The sequence below is a fragment of the Schistocerca serialis genome, chromosome 4, assembly GCF_023864345.2.
Source record: "Schistocerca serialis cubense isolate TAMUIC-IGC-003099 chromosome 4, iqSchSeri2.2, whole genome shotgun sequence".
Classification (NCBI taxonomy): domain Eukaryota; kingdom Metazoa; phylum Arthropoda; class Insecta; order Orthoptera; family Acrididae; genus Schistocerca; species Schistocerca serialis.
The window spans coordinates 882,727,093-882,743,218 of NC_064641.1; the positions used below are offsets into that span (position 1 = coordinate 882,727,093).

Sequence of the window (16,126 nt, forward strand, 5' to 3'; positions counted from 1 at the left end):
ACTGCAACAAGGCATTTACCCCGCAATCTGCAGAGTATGAAGTTAAGGCCGGAGGTGGTCTGTGATGTTCCCGCGGTCTTTTCCGCTCTAAGACTTGAGCCCACTTTTCATGTTACCGTGAACATACGGAATTCTTCATGATGTGTATTATGTGGACAGCTCTATCTTCTAAGATGATAGCAGACGTGTTCTTAGTGCTGTACGTGCACATTTTTGGTTTGCCGAACACCTATTTCACTCCCAATGGTCCTCCAAATTATTCGGTATTAATGCCAAGGAAGCAGGCAAAAGGGAATACAAACTGATGAAAAATGAGATTAACACGAGGTGCAAAATGGCCAAACACCAGTGGCTAGGGGACAAATGTTAGGGATTAAAGGTATATTTCACTAGGAGAAAGATAAATGCTGAGCTACAGTAAAATTAGAGAAACCTTTGGAGAAAAGAGAATCAGCTGCATGAATATCAAGGGCTCCTAAACAGAGATGGGAAGGCTGAAAAGCGGAAGGAGTATATAGAAGATCTGTACAAGACAGATGAACTTCAAGTCAACAATGTAGAAATGGAAGAGGCCATAGATGAAGATGAGATGGGAGATATGATAGTGCGAGAAGAATTTGACAGAGCACTGAAAGACCTAAATCTAAAACAAGGCCTCGGGATAGACAACATTCCGTCAGAACAACTGATAACCTTGGGACAGCCAGCCACGACAAAAATCTTCCATCTGGTGGACGAGATGTATGAGACAAGAGAAATATCCTCAGAAGTCAAGAAGAATGCAGTAATTTCAATTCGAAAGAATGCAGGTGTTGACAGTTGTGAAAATTACCGAACTACCCGCCTTATAAGTCATGCTTGCAAAATACTAACACCAGTCTTTACAGAAGAATGGAAAAGCTGGTAGAAGCCGACCTCGAGGAAGATAGGTTTCGATTTCGGAGAAATGCAGGAACACGCGAGCCAATACTGACCCTACGACTTAGACCGAGCGAGGTGGCTAGCACACTGGACTCGCATTCGGGATGACGACGGTTCAATCCCGCGCCCGGCCATCCTGATTTAGGTTTTCCGTGATTTCCCTAAATCACTCCAGGCAAATGCCGCAAATGGCAGGATGGTCCGTTTGAAAGGGCACGGCCGACTTCCTTCCCCGTCCTACCCTAATCCGATGAGACCGATAACCTCGCTGTCGGCCGGCCGGAGTGGCCGTGCGGTTCTAGGCGCTACAGTTTGGAGCCGAGCGACCGCTACGGTCGCAGGTTCGAATCCTGCCTCGGGAATGGATGTGTGTGACGTCCTTAGGTTAGTTAGGTTCAATTGGTTCTAAGTTCTAGGCGACTGATAACCTTAGAAGTTAAGTCGCATAGTGCTCAGAGCCATTTGAACCATTTTTGAACCTCGCTGTCTGGTCTCCTCACCCAAACAACAAACAAACCTACGACTTACCTTAGAAGATAGGTTAAGGAAAGACATACCTATGTTTACAGCATTTGAAAATTTAGAAAAAGTTTTTGACAATGTTGACTGGAATAATCTCTTTGAATTTGTGAAAGTAGCAGGGGTAAAATACTGGGAGCGAAAGGCTATTTACAACTTGTACAGAAACCGGATGTCAGTTATAAGAATTGATGGGCACGAAAGGTAACCAGTCGTTGAGAAGGGAGTGAGACAAGGCTGTAGCCTATCCCCGGCGTGATTTAATCTGTACATTGAGCAAACAGTAAAGAAAACTGAATAAAAATATGAAGTAGGAATCAAAGTGCATGGAGAAGAAATAAAAACTGTGTGGTTTGTCAGAGACAGTAAAAGATTTGGAATAACAGTTGAACGGAATGGACAGTGACTAGAAATGAGGAAAGATGAACATTGACAAAAGCTAGACAACGATAACGGAATGTAGTCGGATTAAATCAGGTGACGCTGAGGGAAAATTAGAAAACAAGATACTTCAAGTAATGGATGAGTTTTGCTATTTAGGCAGACAAATAACTCATGATGGCCGATTTAGTGAGGATATAAAATGTAGGCTGGTAATGGTAAGAAAAGCGTTTGTGAAGAGGAGAAATTTGTTAACATCGAATATAGTCTTAAGTGTTAGGAAGTCTTTTCTGATTTGTCTGGGGCGTAGCCACGCAAGTAAGTGAAACATGGACGATAAACAGTTTAGACAAGAACAGAGTAGAAGCTTTTGAAATGTGGTGTTACAGAAGAGTGCTGAAGATTCGATGGTCGGATCATGTAATTATTGAACAGGTACTGAACAGAATTAGCGAGACAAGAAATCTGTGGCACAAGTTGGCTGAAAGAAGGGAGCGGTTGACATGACACATTCTGAGACATGAAGGGATCATCAATTTAGCACTGGAGGGTAGTGTCAGGGTAAAAGCCGTAGAGGGAGACCAAGAGATGAATATAGTAAAAAGATTCAGAAAGATGTAGGTTTCGGTAGTTATTTAGAGATACAACAACAACAGTGCCACAGAAAACATCTCAGACTATTTGGTGACGAACTTCCCACAGTTTGGCAGCTCTGTGGGATATGGCACACCTGCAGAGAAGTGTGTACTCTGCTCACCATCTATCAAAGCTACAGGAGCTGTTAAATGGTACAAATGTCATGTCTTTTGGGGATTACTGATATTTTTGTTTTGTATCCTTAGAACATAGAACAACACCCAGAAGCAGTCACAATACCCTATCTACAAATGTAAACGTCGATTCGTTCCAAATCCATGAAGTACCTCATGATGGAATATACGAGGTGCATTCAAGTTCTAAGGCCTCTGATTTTTTTTCTAATTAACTACTCACCCGAAATCGATGAAACTGGCGTTACTTCTCGACGTAATCGCCCAGCAGACGTACACATTTTTCACAACGCTGACGCCATGATTCCATGGCAGCGCCGAAGGCTTCTTTAGGAGTCTCTTTTGACCACTGGAAAATCGCTGAGGCAATAGCAGCACGGCTGGTGAATGTGCGGCCATGGAGAGTGTCTTTCATTGTTGGAAAAAGCCAAAAGTCACTAGGGGCCAGGTCAGGTGAGTAGGGAGCATGAGGAATCACTTCAAAGTTGTTATCACGAAGAAACTGTAGCGTAACGTTAGCTCGATGTGCGGGTGCGTTGTCTTGGTGAAACAGCACACGCGCAGCCCTTCCCGGACGTTTTTATTGCAGTGCAGGAATGAATTTGTTCTTCAAAACATTTTCGTAGGACGCACCTGTTACCGTAGTGCCCTTTGGAACGCAATGGGTAAGGATTACGCCCTCGTTGTCCCAGAACATGGACACCATCATTTTTTCAGCACTGGCGGTTACCCGATATTTTTTTGGTGGCGGTGAATCTGTGTGCTTCCATTGAGCTGACTGGCGCTTTGTTTCTGGATTGAAAAATGGCATCCATGTCTCATCCATTGTCACAACCGACGAAAAGAAAGTCCCATTCATGCTGTCGTTGCGCGTCAACATTGCTTGGCAACATGCCACACGGGCAGCCATGTGGTCGTCCGTCAGCATTCGTGGCACCCACCTGGATGACACTTTTCGCATTTTCAGGTCGTCATGCAGGATTGTGTGCACAGAACCCACAAAAATGCCAACTCTGGAGGCGATCTGTTCAACAGTCATTTGGCGATCCCCCAAAACAATTCTCTCCACTTTCTCGATCATGTCGTCAGACCGGCTTGTGCGAGCCAGAGGTTGTTTCGGTTTGTTGTCACATGATGTTCTGCCTTCATTAAACTGTCGCACCCACGAACGCACTTTCGACACATCCATAACTCCATCACCACATGTCTCCTTCAACTGTCGATGAATTTCAATTGGTTTCACACCACGCAAATTCAGAAAACGAATGATTGCACGCTGTTCAAGTAAGGAAAACGTCGCCATTTTAAGTATTTAAAACAGTTCTCATGCTCGCCGCTGGCAGTAAAATTCCATCTGCCATACGGTGCTTCCATCTCTGGGACGTATTGACAATGAACGCGGCCTCATTTTAAAACAATGCGCATGTTTCTATCTCTTTCCAGTCCAGAGAAAAAAAATCGGAGGCCTTAGAGCTTGAATGCACCTCGTACAGTACCACTGTCTGAATAAAAGAATAAGTGACACGTAAATTATTGAATACCACTGCTTATATTCTAAATATACTATACCTTGGGAAGAGGTTTAATATCCGGCTGGATGTGTAGCCCAGTGACTTCCACGAAATTGGGTAGATTAGGTCTGGGGTAGCTTTCGGTAAAATGGTTGGTGATGAGCATCAGACTGAAATTTCTCTCAAGTTCGAAGATCGATGGGACTTCAGAACCAAAGTAATTCTTCAATATAACGTCGTGTTTCGGCAACACAACATTGAACCACAGATAATTGAAGTAGAGCCACACGTAGGAGCTGTAGAGCCTCTGCCAAAACGACAAGTGGTCCGGGTAAGCATGGACCCACCACGGCGAATAGGCTGGGTTGTCTGGGTTGCCGTGCGTCCAGTGGGTGTAAGGGTACGCTCCGAGGGTCACGAACCCCACCACTGGTGGGGAACCCACTGCGTGAGCCACGCCGTAGAAGCACGGCACCAGCGCTCTCTCCATGATGTACAGGTCGAACTTCGACGGCGACCTGTAACAGCAAATGTGTAGGTGGATACGTGTCTTCTGTACTGAAGCAACTGAATGTTTAGAGTAAGTAAAAACACGCACTTTATGAAGCTCATCATCTCTGGACTTTTAAGCCCCTCTTCACAGAGAGCAGGTGACATACCGGTCATCCGTGACACCATCACCATAGGGTTCCACTCGTGCATGACCACTTCCATCCAGTTGACAGACTTCCTAAGGAATTTGTATGCAGGAGATATGTCGACCTCAGTCAAATTTTTCATTGGCTTCTGTAAACCAAAAAATTTAAATAGAAAGATAACAGGCATCTATTCAATCCTTACCAATAAAATTAATAGGATGCTGAAATGGTTCAAATGGCTCTGAGCACTATGGGACTTAACATCTGTGGTCATCAGTCCCCTAGAACTTAGAACTACTTAAACCTAACTAACCTAAGGACAACACACACATCCATGCCCGAGGCAGGATTCGAACCTGCGACCGTAGCGGTCCCGCGGTTCCGGACTGAGCGCTTGAACCGCCAGACCATCGCGGCCGGCGATGCTGAAATCTACAGAATCTTCCAACAGTGATAAAAGCAATCTGTGACGGCCTCAGCCCTACACATTTCGACCCTGGTAAACTGGCAATGTAGGTACAGGTATTTAACAGGTTCGATGGGAGACTCCCTACTTGCCAATATCGGTTGGCTGGAGTGCTTCAGCAACACAGACAGATGTACTGCAGGTACAGCGACAACGAAGGGTATCTGTTCAGACGCCAGACAAACGTTATGGCTCCTGAAGAGAGGCAGTAGCCTTTTCACTAGTTGCAGGGGCAACTGTCTGGATTGTTAACCAATCTGACCTTATAATATCATCCAAGATGACTTGCTGCTCTGGTACTGTGAATGGCTGAAAACAAGGGAAAACTACAGCCCTTATTTTCCATGAGGGCATTGTCGTCTGTTGCGTGGTCAGATGATGATGGCATCTTTCGGTAAAATATTCCGGAGGTAAGACTGTCCCCCATTCGAGTCCCAGGAGGGACATTCCCTCGAGGATGTCGTCAACAGGAAAAGAAACCTAATATGCTAGGGGTCGCAGTGTGGAAAATTAAATTAGATCCCTTAATCGGGTAGGTAGGTTAGAGAATTTAAAATGGAGAATGGACAGAATGAAGTTAGATACAGTGGAAATTAGCGAAGTGTGGTGGTAGAAGAAAAAGGACTTTAGCTCAAGCTGATTACACGGTTTTAAATCATATTTCGTACCGAAGTCCTTGCAGTTTCTTTGGCATGCCGCAAGAGCACTGGTTTTCTAATCGCGCATCGGTAGAGGGATGCCGCACAAAGGCACAAGAGGAGGGTGGGGGGGTGGGGGGGGGGTGGGGGGGAGACTCATAGGTACTCTGGCGACAGTCTGCAAGCAGTCACAAATACGTGAGGATTGCTAAGAACAACGGCGAGTGTTGGCTTGCAAGGGCGGCATGTTTTCCTGTCTGGGGTGGCTACGTGATGGGAAGCCATGTATGGACTCGTCGCATCTTTAGTGTCATTACGTTGCTAGTTTGTAGCATTTATATGGGGAAGGTTGCTTCTAATTTTGTCTCGAAACTGCTTCGCTGAGCTGTATTTGCTGCGAGACCATTGCGGTGGCTATCATCATAAAACGGATGCTGATGGTGACCTCCCGCGTACCATATTACATAGTGGGGCACAAAGGAAATGAACTTATTTTTGGGTGTAATTTAATGTTGACAGTGCTCGTGGAAGTCCGCAGTAAATTGTTCCTTTCGTTTAAAATTTCCAAAAGGGAGTGTCAGTAGCAACTCGTGTGCATTTTGTGTGTTTCTAGTAACTGTAACTACGTACAGTCTGGGCGGTGTCATATATGAGGCTATTTACGTGCTTAATCCTCTGACTGGTACTCGTATCATTTGGTAAACTCGTTTTCGTTCTTAAATGATAAAAGAAAAAGCGGCGGACTGTTACCTTAACTTAAAATACATATATTTCTTTTAAGATGCTACTGTATGTAGCCGGTGGAAATGGCCGAGCGGTTCTAGGCGCTCATCAGTCCGGAACCGCGCTGCTGCTACGGTCGCAGGTTCGAATCCTGCCTCGGGCATGGATGTGTGTGATGTCCTTAGGCTGGTTAGGTTTAAGTAGTTCTAAGTCCTAGGGGACTGATGACCTCAGATGTTAAATCCTATAGTGCTTAGAGCAAGTTGAACCATTTTTTATTGCATGTGTATTAACGCTATTGTTTTTCTTTTTAGAGTCCTAGAACCATTTGAATTTCACCCATGTAAAATTAAGAGAACGGCCTCTTGCTCTCTTGCTTCCGTTGCCAAATGTAAATAACGGCTTCTGAACAAAGTTTTCCTACCGAGTCCTTGGCTTTCTTCGTCGGTAAATCATGGGTTTTAATTAAAACTATTTTGCATACTGGTGTTTCGAAATTAATTTTAGTAAGTGGTGTAACCTGTTTTTGGGCACATTTAAATAATTATTCGATACCGTTTCTCATGTGCGCCTCTAAAGTATTTTGCGTTACTTGTGTTTTTAACTCTAATAAGTGGTCTACTCTGCTTTTGGACCCATTTAAATTATTCCTTGATATTGTTAATGATGCCTCTGTAATAGTTATATTTTGGGTCCTTTACAGTGCTGTAATCGCACTAGTGTGAGCAGGGTGTGCTTCATGCACATTTATTGTACTAAAATAAAATTATTTAATTTTTCTGTTGAACCTGGGCTCAGTTGTTCACCACTTCCGAATCCCCGGCTCCTATACCATTTCAATAAATACTGAATTAAGCAGGAGTAACGCAGGAGCAGAACCAATAATGAGTATAAAACAGGAATACGGGTAAGCTACCATGAACAGCGTAGTTAACACATTATCGTAGTCAAGATAGATAAAAAGCCAGAACTCACCACAGCAGAATAAATCTATATGCGAACTAGCTCCACGATGATTAGGAGATTTAGAGAGTTTAGGGGTTATAAGAGTAAATCATTAAAAAAGGCAGGCAAAAATAGCTGAAAGAAATAGTTAAATAGGCAGTAAAAGGCAATATAGAAAAACTCTCCATTATGCCTATTCATTTACTAGTCAAACAATCACTCATTCACCACATTTATTTTAACATCGTGATGTATTTTATTTTTAAAGTAAGTTTAAAATTTTAAACAAACTGCTGTTTGTACTTGACATAAAAATGAAAATTTTCTTGAAAGACTGTGGATTACAGTGACTTGCTGGCTTGTTGGCTACACATGACAGCCAAAAGCTTTTTTATATTTTCTGGGGTCTCCTGTCAGATAATACGTTTTTCATCGGAGAAAGTGACCTCTCAATTTCTGCAGAGGAAACTGGAGCAAATCAAATACTGGACTGTTGTAATGCCCGTTTCTAGTGTTACAGAAGCGTCACCTTGTTGAATCTTTTGAAATGTTTCTAAGTTTCGCAAAATCAGGATTATTCGAAAATAGTCTTACACTTTTCCCTGCCTTAATCTCCAATCTTTGCACTGCAGCATTCACAGTTTTTATTGACACACCAAAGGCTACCCTGTTTCTTGAAGCTGGCAGATCACTTGCTGCCGGAAACCAAACTCGGCTGCATAGAAAGTTAAGTCATTTATCACTTCCATAGATTCGAGAAGTTTCTTTGTTGTTACAACTGAAGATACTTCAACCTTCAGAGCGACAAGCACCTTCGCTATACTCGAGAAATTTGTAGCGTAATAAGCTGCTGCTGAAGTACATATGCCGCATCTCTTTATGAAAGGCTGAGAGGGCAACGTCTTAAAACAGGAAACCAGTCTGTCGACATCCGAAAATAAGCTTTCTATCTCTTATGACATCCTAAATCCAGATCATTTTAGTTTTTGCTTCATCTTTAATGATTCTAATTAGTTCATAGTAATATCAACGTAAGTAACACTTTCCCAAACTTGATTTACGGACCTCTGATTCATCCATATACTTCCCCAAAAACTATTCTAACACAGGATTCTGGAGTAGAAATACCATCATCAATAAAAAGTTTACACAAGTGGAATACAAACTGCGATCCAATTTTCCAATCCGCTGGGAGTAAAGAGATATTCTTCCCAGTAGCCTTGGAAACTGCATTTTTATGTTTGGTTGTACTGCTTTGTTGAGAAATGAAATCTTCACTGACTCGTCACATATTTTGCACAGAATTACTTCACAATAACTAGAAAATACTTTGGGTCCGACAACATTAATATAAATTAGAATTAAATTAATACCGTCAGCTGCGCACGGGCGTTGATATAGATCAACCGGGACAGGTGAAAATGTGTGCCATGTAAGCAGGAGATCCCGGGTTCGAGTCCCGGTCGGGGCACACATTTTCATCTGTCCCCGTGGGATTTCCAGCTCGCATTCGAAGAGAAATAGCATAATTTTAGCGCGATAGAACGAAATTAGAATTAAATTAATACCGTCAGCTGCGCACGGGCGTTGATATAGATCAACCGGGACAGGTGAAAATGTGTGCCATGTAAGCAGGAGATCCCGTGTTCGAGTCCCGGTCGGGGCACACATCTGTCCCCGTTAATCTATATCAACGTCCGTGCGCAGCTGACGGTATTAATTTAATTCTAATTTCGTTCTATCGCGCTAAAATTATGCTATTTCTCTTCGAATGCGAGCTGGAAATCCCACTAAAATTATCCCATTTCTTTTCGAATGCGTGCTGCTATGAAATGGACGAAAACATGTTTTGTGGCACTCTCTCCACAATAATTAGAAACAAGTGTCATGAGCCGGCTGTTGCGGCCGAGCGGTTCTAGGCGCTACAGCCTGGAACTGCGCTGCTACCACGGTCGCAGGTTCGAATCTTGCCTCGGGCATGGATGTGTGTGATGTCCTTAGGTTAGTTAGGTTTAAGTAGTTCAAGTCTAGGGGACTGATGACCTCAGATGTTAAGTCCCATAGTGCTTAGAGCCATTTGAACCAATTGAACCAGTGTCATGTGCTGTAATGATGGTCAGCCGCGTGATGATCAACTCAGAGAAGGGACGCAGCCGTCTGTTTTCGACTTTGTGTCTCTTCCGGTCCCGTGAGTGCTACGTACGTTGCTCACAGCAACAGGTCATTATTTTTCTTTGAATGTGTATGTAATGTACTGTGCGATGTGGAGTATGAGGGATTTCTGAGCAGCACTAGACGTAATGGTGCTGTGTCTGACTGGTCTAGTGCACTTCTGGCAATTTGTTGGTCCCATTATATATTTCATTTTATTTTATTTGTGATAAGGTTAAGCTGTTAATAATAAAATTTAAATATATCTAAACAATTCAATTTATATACATAAAATTAATACATTCTAATTGGATATTTAGCTAGAGTGGGCCGTAGGAAAAGATAAAACGCTGTCTAATGATTTATACGTAGAGTTTGAGAATTTTTGAGAAGCACTTCACATATTAGGGTCATAGCCCAGTGGTTAGACATACCGAATGGCAGTTTGTTAGCTTGGGTTCGGTTCCTGATGACGCCTTCTTTTTTACTTTATTCCTCGCAGTATTAAACGATTAATTATAAAATTTGAATATATTTTAACAGTTCAATTTACATACGTAAAATTATACATTCAGTTTAGTGATGCTTACTACACTTATAAGTCAAAAGGCTGTAGGTCACCACATTGTTATATAGTGGTAAAACTTCGCACGAGCTGCCACTGGTTGCTTTTCAGGGAGGTATGATCCGATAGAAAGCCAAATAAACACGTCAGACGATTAAAATCATTACCTACTGTTTTTTCTTCTTACACTCATTGTTGTTTTTAATAATAAAGGAATAAATAATCATCACAAAGACATTTATTTTGGCTTTTATATAAAAAGAGTAGATAATCCAACGTAAAACTTCAGCGTTCATACAGATTCACGATTAACTGAAGATAGATGAAACAAACTTAAAAAGTCATCCTGCGAGTGTTTTGGCCTCTGATGATGATCCGATAAAATAAGTTGTTCAGATAGTTAAGGGAGACGAGAACTGTGATGGGGAACTAGAATTCAGCAGCACGAAAAGGTAGGCAAGGAAAAATATTAGGAGCACATAGAATGAGGGAATGGAACGAAAGAGGAAGGCACCTTGTAGAAATTTGCACATAAAATTTAATAATCGCCAACACTTAGTTCAAAAACCAAGTCAGAAGGTTGTACACATGGACGAGAGCTGAAGACAGCCCTAGATTTCAGATCCATTATGTAATGGTAAAACATAGATTTCGAGATCAGATTTTTAACTGTAAGACTCTAGGGGCAGATGAGGACTCTGACCATAATTTGTTACTTAAGAGCTGCAGACTAATACAGTCGAAACCGCAAAGAAGTAGAAAATTAAGGAGATGGGATCTGCAGTAATTGAAAGAACTAGATTTTGTTGAGAGTTTCAGACATTTATGAACTGAAGACAAATACTGAAGAAATCGCAAAGCGGTAGGAAATTAAGGAGAAGTGATCTATAGTAAATGAAAGAACTAGAGTTTGTTGAGAGTTTCGGACAGGACATTAGGGAGCAATTGAATGAACAGTGGAACGCAACACAACGGAAGACGAGCGGGTAGCTTTGAGAGACGAGGAGAGTAATACATAGGTAAAAAGGCAAGGCCTAGCAGAAGTCCATGGATACTACAGGAGACATTGAATTTAAATGACAAAAGGATAAAATATAAAACTGCTGAAATCGAGCAATAGAAACGGAATGTAGTCGTTTAAAACATGAAATTGATACATAACACAAAATGGCTAAGCGAGAGGGAATAGACAAGAAATGTAAGGCTGTAGGAGAATACATGACTAGTGGAAAGATAGATGCCGTCCGTAGGACAATCAGAGAGACCTTTGGAGAAAAGATAAGCAGCATTATGAAAATCAGAAGCTCCGAAAGCAGACCAGTACTAAGCAAAGAAGTGAAGGCTGGGAGGTGGAAGTTACATGAATAGGGTCTATACAATGGAAATGAACTTGAAGACAGTGCAATGAAAAGGGACGAGAAAATAGATAAGGAGGAGAAGTTAGATGTGATACAGCGAGGAGAACTTCAGAGAACGCTGAAAAATCTAAGTGGAAACAACGCACCAGGATTAAACAAATTACCTCAGAATCATTAAAATTCTTGGTAGAACCAACAATGACAATATTATTCTACCTGGTATGCAAGATTTATGAGTCACGCAAAATACTCTCAGATTTCTAGAAGTATGTAATAATTACAATTTCAAAGAAGGCAGGTGTTGACAGGCGTGAATATTACTGAACTATGAGTTCAATAAGCCATAGATGCATAATACTATTAGGAATTATTTACTGAAGAATGGAAAAGCTTTTAAAAGCAGATGTTCATTTTGGAACAGGCAAGGCAATACTGACCCTATTATTTATCTTAGAAGATTTCTTAATGTACGTTTATAGAATTTGTGGAAATAGAGAAGGTTCTGAAGAAAGTTGACTGGAATACACTATTTGAAATTATGAGGTAAGCTGGAACAAAAGACAGGAGGTGGGCATGAAAGGCAAGCAGATGTAGAGAAGGGAGTGACAGAGTTGTAGCCTATCCATGATTTTGTTTAACCTATACACTGAGTAAGCAGTAAAGGAAAGCAATGAGAAATTTGGAAAGTGAACTGAAGTTCAGGTAAAGAAAAAGAAAATCTTTTAGGTTTATCGACTACATTGCAATTTTGTTAGAGAAAGCGAAGAACCTGGAAGAGCAACTGAACAGAATGGAGAATGTCTTGAAAAGTGATTATGAATGAACGTCAACAAAAGTAATACAAGAATAATGGAATACATTCGCATTAAATCAGGTGATGGTGAAGGTATTAGATTAGGAAATGACACAGTAAAAGTAGTAGATGAGCTTTGCTGTTTCAGCAGAGAAACAACTGAAATTGGCCGAAGTAGGAATGATACAAAATGGAGACACGTTATAGCAATGAAAGGGTTCCTGAAATAGAGGAGTTTGTCAACGTCTTCGTAACATAAATTTAAGTGTTAGGAAGTCTATTCTGGATGTGTGTGAAATCTTATGGGACTTACTGCTAAGGTCATCAGTCCCTAAGCTTACACACTACTTAACCTAAATTATCCTAAGGACAAACACACACACCCATGCCCGAGGGAGGACTCGAACCTCCGCCGGGACCAGCCGCACAGTCTGTGACTGCAGCGCCTTAGACCGCTCGGCTAATCCCACGCGGCAGGAAGTCTATTCTGAAGGTATTTGTCTCGAGTGTAGTATTGTGCAGAAGTGAAACGTCAACATCAAGCAATTCAGAGAAGAATAGAATACAAGCTTTTAAAAAGTGGTGCCATAGACAAATGCTGAAGATGATCGTCCAACTAATGAGGAGGTACTGAATCGAATTCGGGGAAGGGGGGGGGGGGATGAGTAATCGTATACAGCAGATAGTGCCACAGACATGATACGTGAATGGGAGTGACAATCATCAAAACAAAAGCGTTTTTCGTTGTGACGGGATCTTCTCATGAAATTTCAATCACCAGTTTTCTCCTCCGATTGGGAAAACATTCTGTTGGTACCTACCTACATAGGGAGAAATGATCATCACGGTAAAATAAGAGAAATCAGAGCTCGCACAGAAAAATTTAAGTGCTCGTTTTTCCCGCGCGCCGTTCGAGAGTGGAACGGTAGAGACAGCTTGAGGTGGTTCATTGAACCCTCTGCCAGGCACTTTATTGTGAATAGGAGAGTAATCATGTATATGTAGATGTAGATAGCGGAATATATTCTTTCTCTGAGCACGAGTGCTATAAGGAACATTAAGGTAAAAAAAAAAAAAAAAAAAAAAGAACATAAACTCATTGCATATTCCACAAGAGCTGTTACTAGTCAGTTTATTGTATCCTGCGATATGACGCAGGATTACGCTATTTCAGGTCAGTTGCCCATAGTAATCTTCGTGAGAAGTACCTTTATGATACAAATCATGCAAAACACTTCTAGGTTCCATTGAAGAGATCCCAGACAGAATGAGAGTACGTACTTTCATCGGATCTGTTGAGATGAACGTGACGTCGTGTCCCCTCTTAACGAGTTCCAGGACTATCTGCCTCATGGGCAGCACGTGGCTGATGGCAGGAAAGGGTGAAGCGGCTAAGATCTTGGCTCCCTCAGAACCTCCCACCGCCAGCAATAGCACCAGCAAAGGGGCGCCATTCATAGTGGACTGCCTGCAAAGAGAAAACAACACACGCTGTAGACATTCCTATCTCCAGCGGCTGCTGCAGGAAACGCTTGCAGCAGACTACTTTTCTGCTTCGTAGATTTACGAGGGTTGCCCAGAAAGAGATGCACCGCATTATTTTTCTCAGCCGAAAACAATGCTACGAATACGAAACGTTACATATGCATTATTTGTTGTCTCCTAAGTGGGCGCGCCTAGTTTCCATCACTTCCGACAGATAGCATAGCTGCAGAACAGTTTTAAATGGCATCTGTAGGTGGTGCACGTTACAAGCAACGTGCCGTTATTGAATATCTCACTGCAGATAAAAGAAACTGTGGGGAATGTTCTTGTGCAAAGTCTGCACGGGCTCCGCCACAGGATAGATTTCGACAGGGCATACAAGCCCTTGTTTCGCCCTGGAGGAAGGCCATAGAACGGAATGGAGATTACGTGGAAAAATGGTGTAGATAAAGCGCCATTCTTTCGTGTATGCAGTTCTCACTATGTTCAATAAAGAAGTGTTGAAGAAAAGAATACAGTGCGTTACTTTATGTGCAACCCTCGTAGTTTAACTGACTTATATGATATACATCACAAATTTTCCACTTAACGAAATCGCTCTAACTCTACACTGTGAACTGTGCTGTTCCTCAGCGGTCCATACCGGTTCAACTCATTTCCCTCATGTGCTAGTAAACTAATACAGTACTGGCCATTAGCATTGCTACACCACGAAGATGACGTACTACAGACGCGAAATTTAACCGACAGGAAGAAGAAGCTGTGATATGCAAATGACTAGCTTTCCAGAGCATTCACACAAGTGTCGAGCCGGTGGCGACACCTACAACGTGCTGAGATGAGGAAAGTTTCCAACCGATTTCTCATAAGCAAACAGCAGTTGACTGGCGTTGCCTGGTGAAACGTTGTTGTGATGCCTCGTGTAAGGAGAAATGCGTAGCACCACGTTTCTGACTTTGATAAAGGTCGGATTGTAGCCTAACGCGATTGCGAGTTATCATATCGCGACATTGCTGCTCGCATTGGTCGAGATCCAATGACTGTCAGCAGAATATGGAATCGGTGGGTTCAGGAGGGTAATACGGAACGCTCGGAGACCATGGCCGCGGTTACCCTTGACGCTGCATCACTGACAGGAGCGCCTGCGACGGTGTACTCAACGACGAACCTGGGTGCATGAAAGGCAAAACGTCATTTTTTCGGATGAATCCAGGTTCTGTTAACAGCATCATGATGGTCGCATCCCTGTTTGGCGACATCGCGGTGAACGCACATTGGAAGCGTGTATTCGTCATCGCCATACTGGCGTATCACCCGGCGTAATGGAATGGGGTGCCAGTGGTTACACGTCTCGGTCACCTCTTGTTCGCACTGACGGCACTTTGAACAGTGGACGTTACATTTCAGATGTGTTACGACCCGTGGTTCTACCCTTCATTCGATCCCTGCGAAACCCTACATTTCAGTAGGATAGTGCACGACCGCATGTTGCAGGTCCTGTACGGGCCTTTCTGGATACAGAAAATGTTTGACTGCTGCCCTAGCCAGCACATTCTCCAGATCTCTCACCAATTGAAAACGTCTGGTCAATGGTGGCCGAGCAACTGGCTTGTCACAATACGCCAGTCACTACTCTTGATGAACTGTGGTATTGTGTTGAAGCTGCATGGGCAGCTGTACCTGTACACGCTATCAAAGCTCTGTTCGACTCAATGCCCAGGCATATCAAGGCCGTTATTACGGCCAGAGGTGGTTATTCTAGGTACTGATTTCTCAGGATCTACGCACCCAAATTGCGTCAAAATGTAGTTACATGTCAGTTCTAGTACAATAAATTTTTCCAATGAACAGCCGTTTATCATCTGCATTTCTTCTTGGTGTAGCAATTTTAATGGCCAGTAGTGTATCCTTCAACTCAAAACAGATAACGCCAAAGATAGCACATTGCGATAGAATAAGATCAGATTCTGATTAGGGAATCAAATAATGTGCTAATCGAAACGCACTCTTTTTGGCAGTTATTCATAGGCCTCTCAGTAACAGCAAAACCCAACACATGCTGTTTTGTATTTTCGTTAGAAAACAATCAATACACTTACATTATTAAAGGGGGCCTCCTGATTTCGGTGATTTCGAACAGATTGTAAATTCCTCAAAGTCACATATGCAAAATAGGTACTCCGACGAAAAAAAAAATGTTGTCGACTGTCAGCAGATATATTAGACATATGCTTGGAAATTTGTGGACTTCTCTTGCTTCAT

At 42.4% G+C, this 16,126-nt stretch overlaps 1 protein-coding gene across 1 annotated transcript in view; it reads right to left on the bottom strand.

Annotated features, from left to right (window-relative positions):
- LOC126475024 (UDP-glucosyltransferase 2-like) overlaps nucleotides 1–16,126 on the bottom strand; it is a 43,732-nt gene that overhangs the window by 19,695 nt on the left and 7,911 nt on the right. The window contains exons 2-4 of the mRNA XM_050102565.1: nucleotides 13,661–13,847; nucleotides 4,701–4,888; nucleotides 4,161–4,620 (exon numbers count right to left, since the gene is read on the bottom strand). Of these exons, the coding sequence (XP_049958522.1) occupies nucleotides 4,161–4,620; nucleotides 4,701–4,888; nucleotides 13,661–13,837 (825 nt within the window). The 5' untranslated portion in view covers nucleotides 13,838–13,847. The remainder of the gene's footprint in view (nucleotides 1–4,160; nucleotides 4,621–4,700; nucleotides 4,889–13,660; nucleotides 13,848–16,126) is intronic.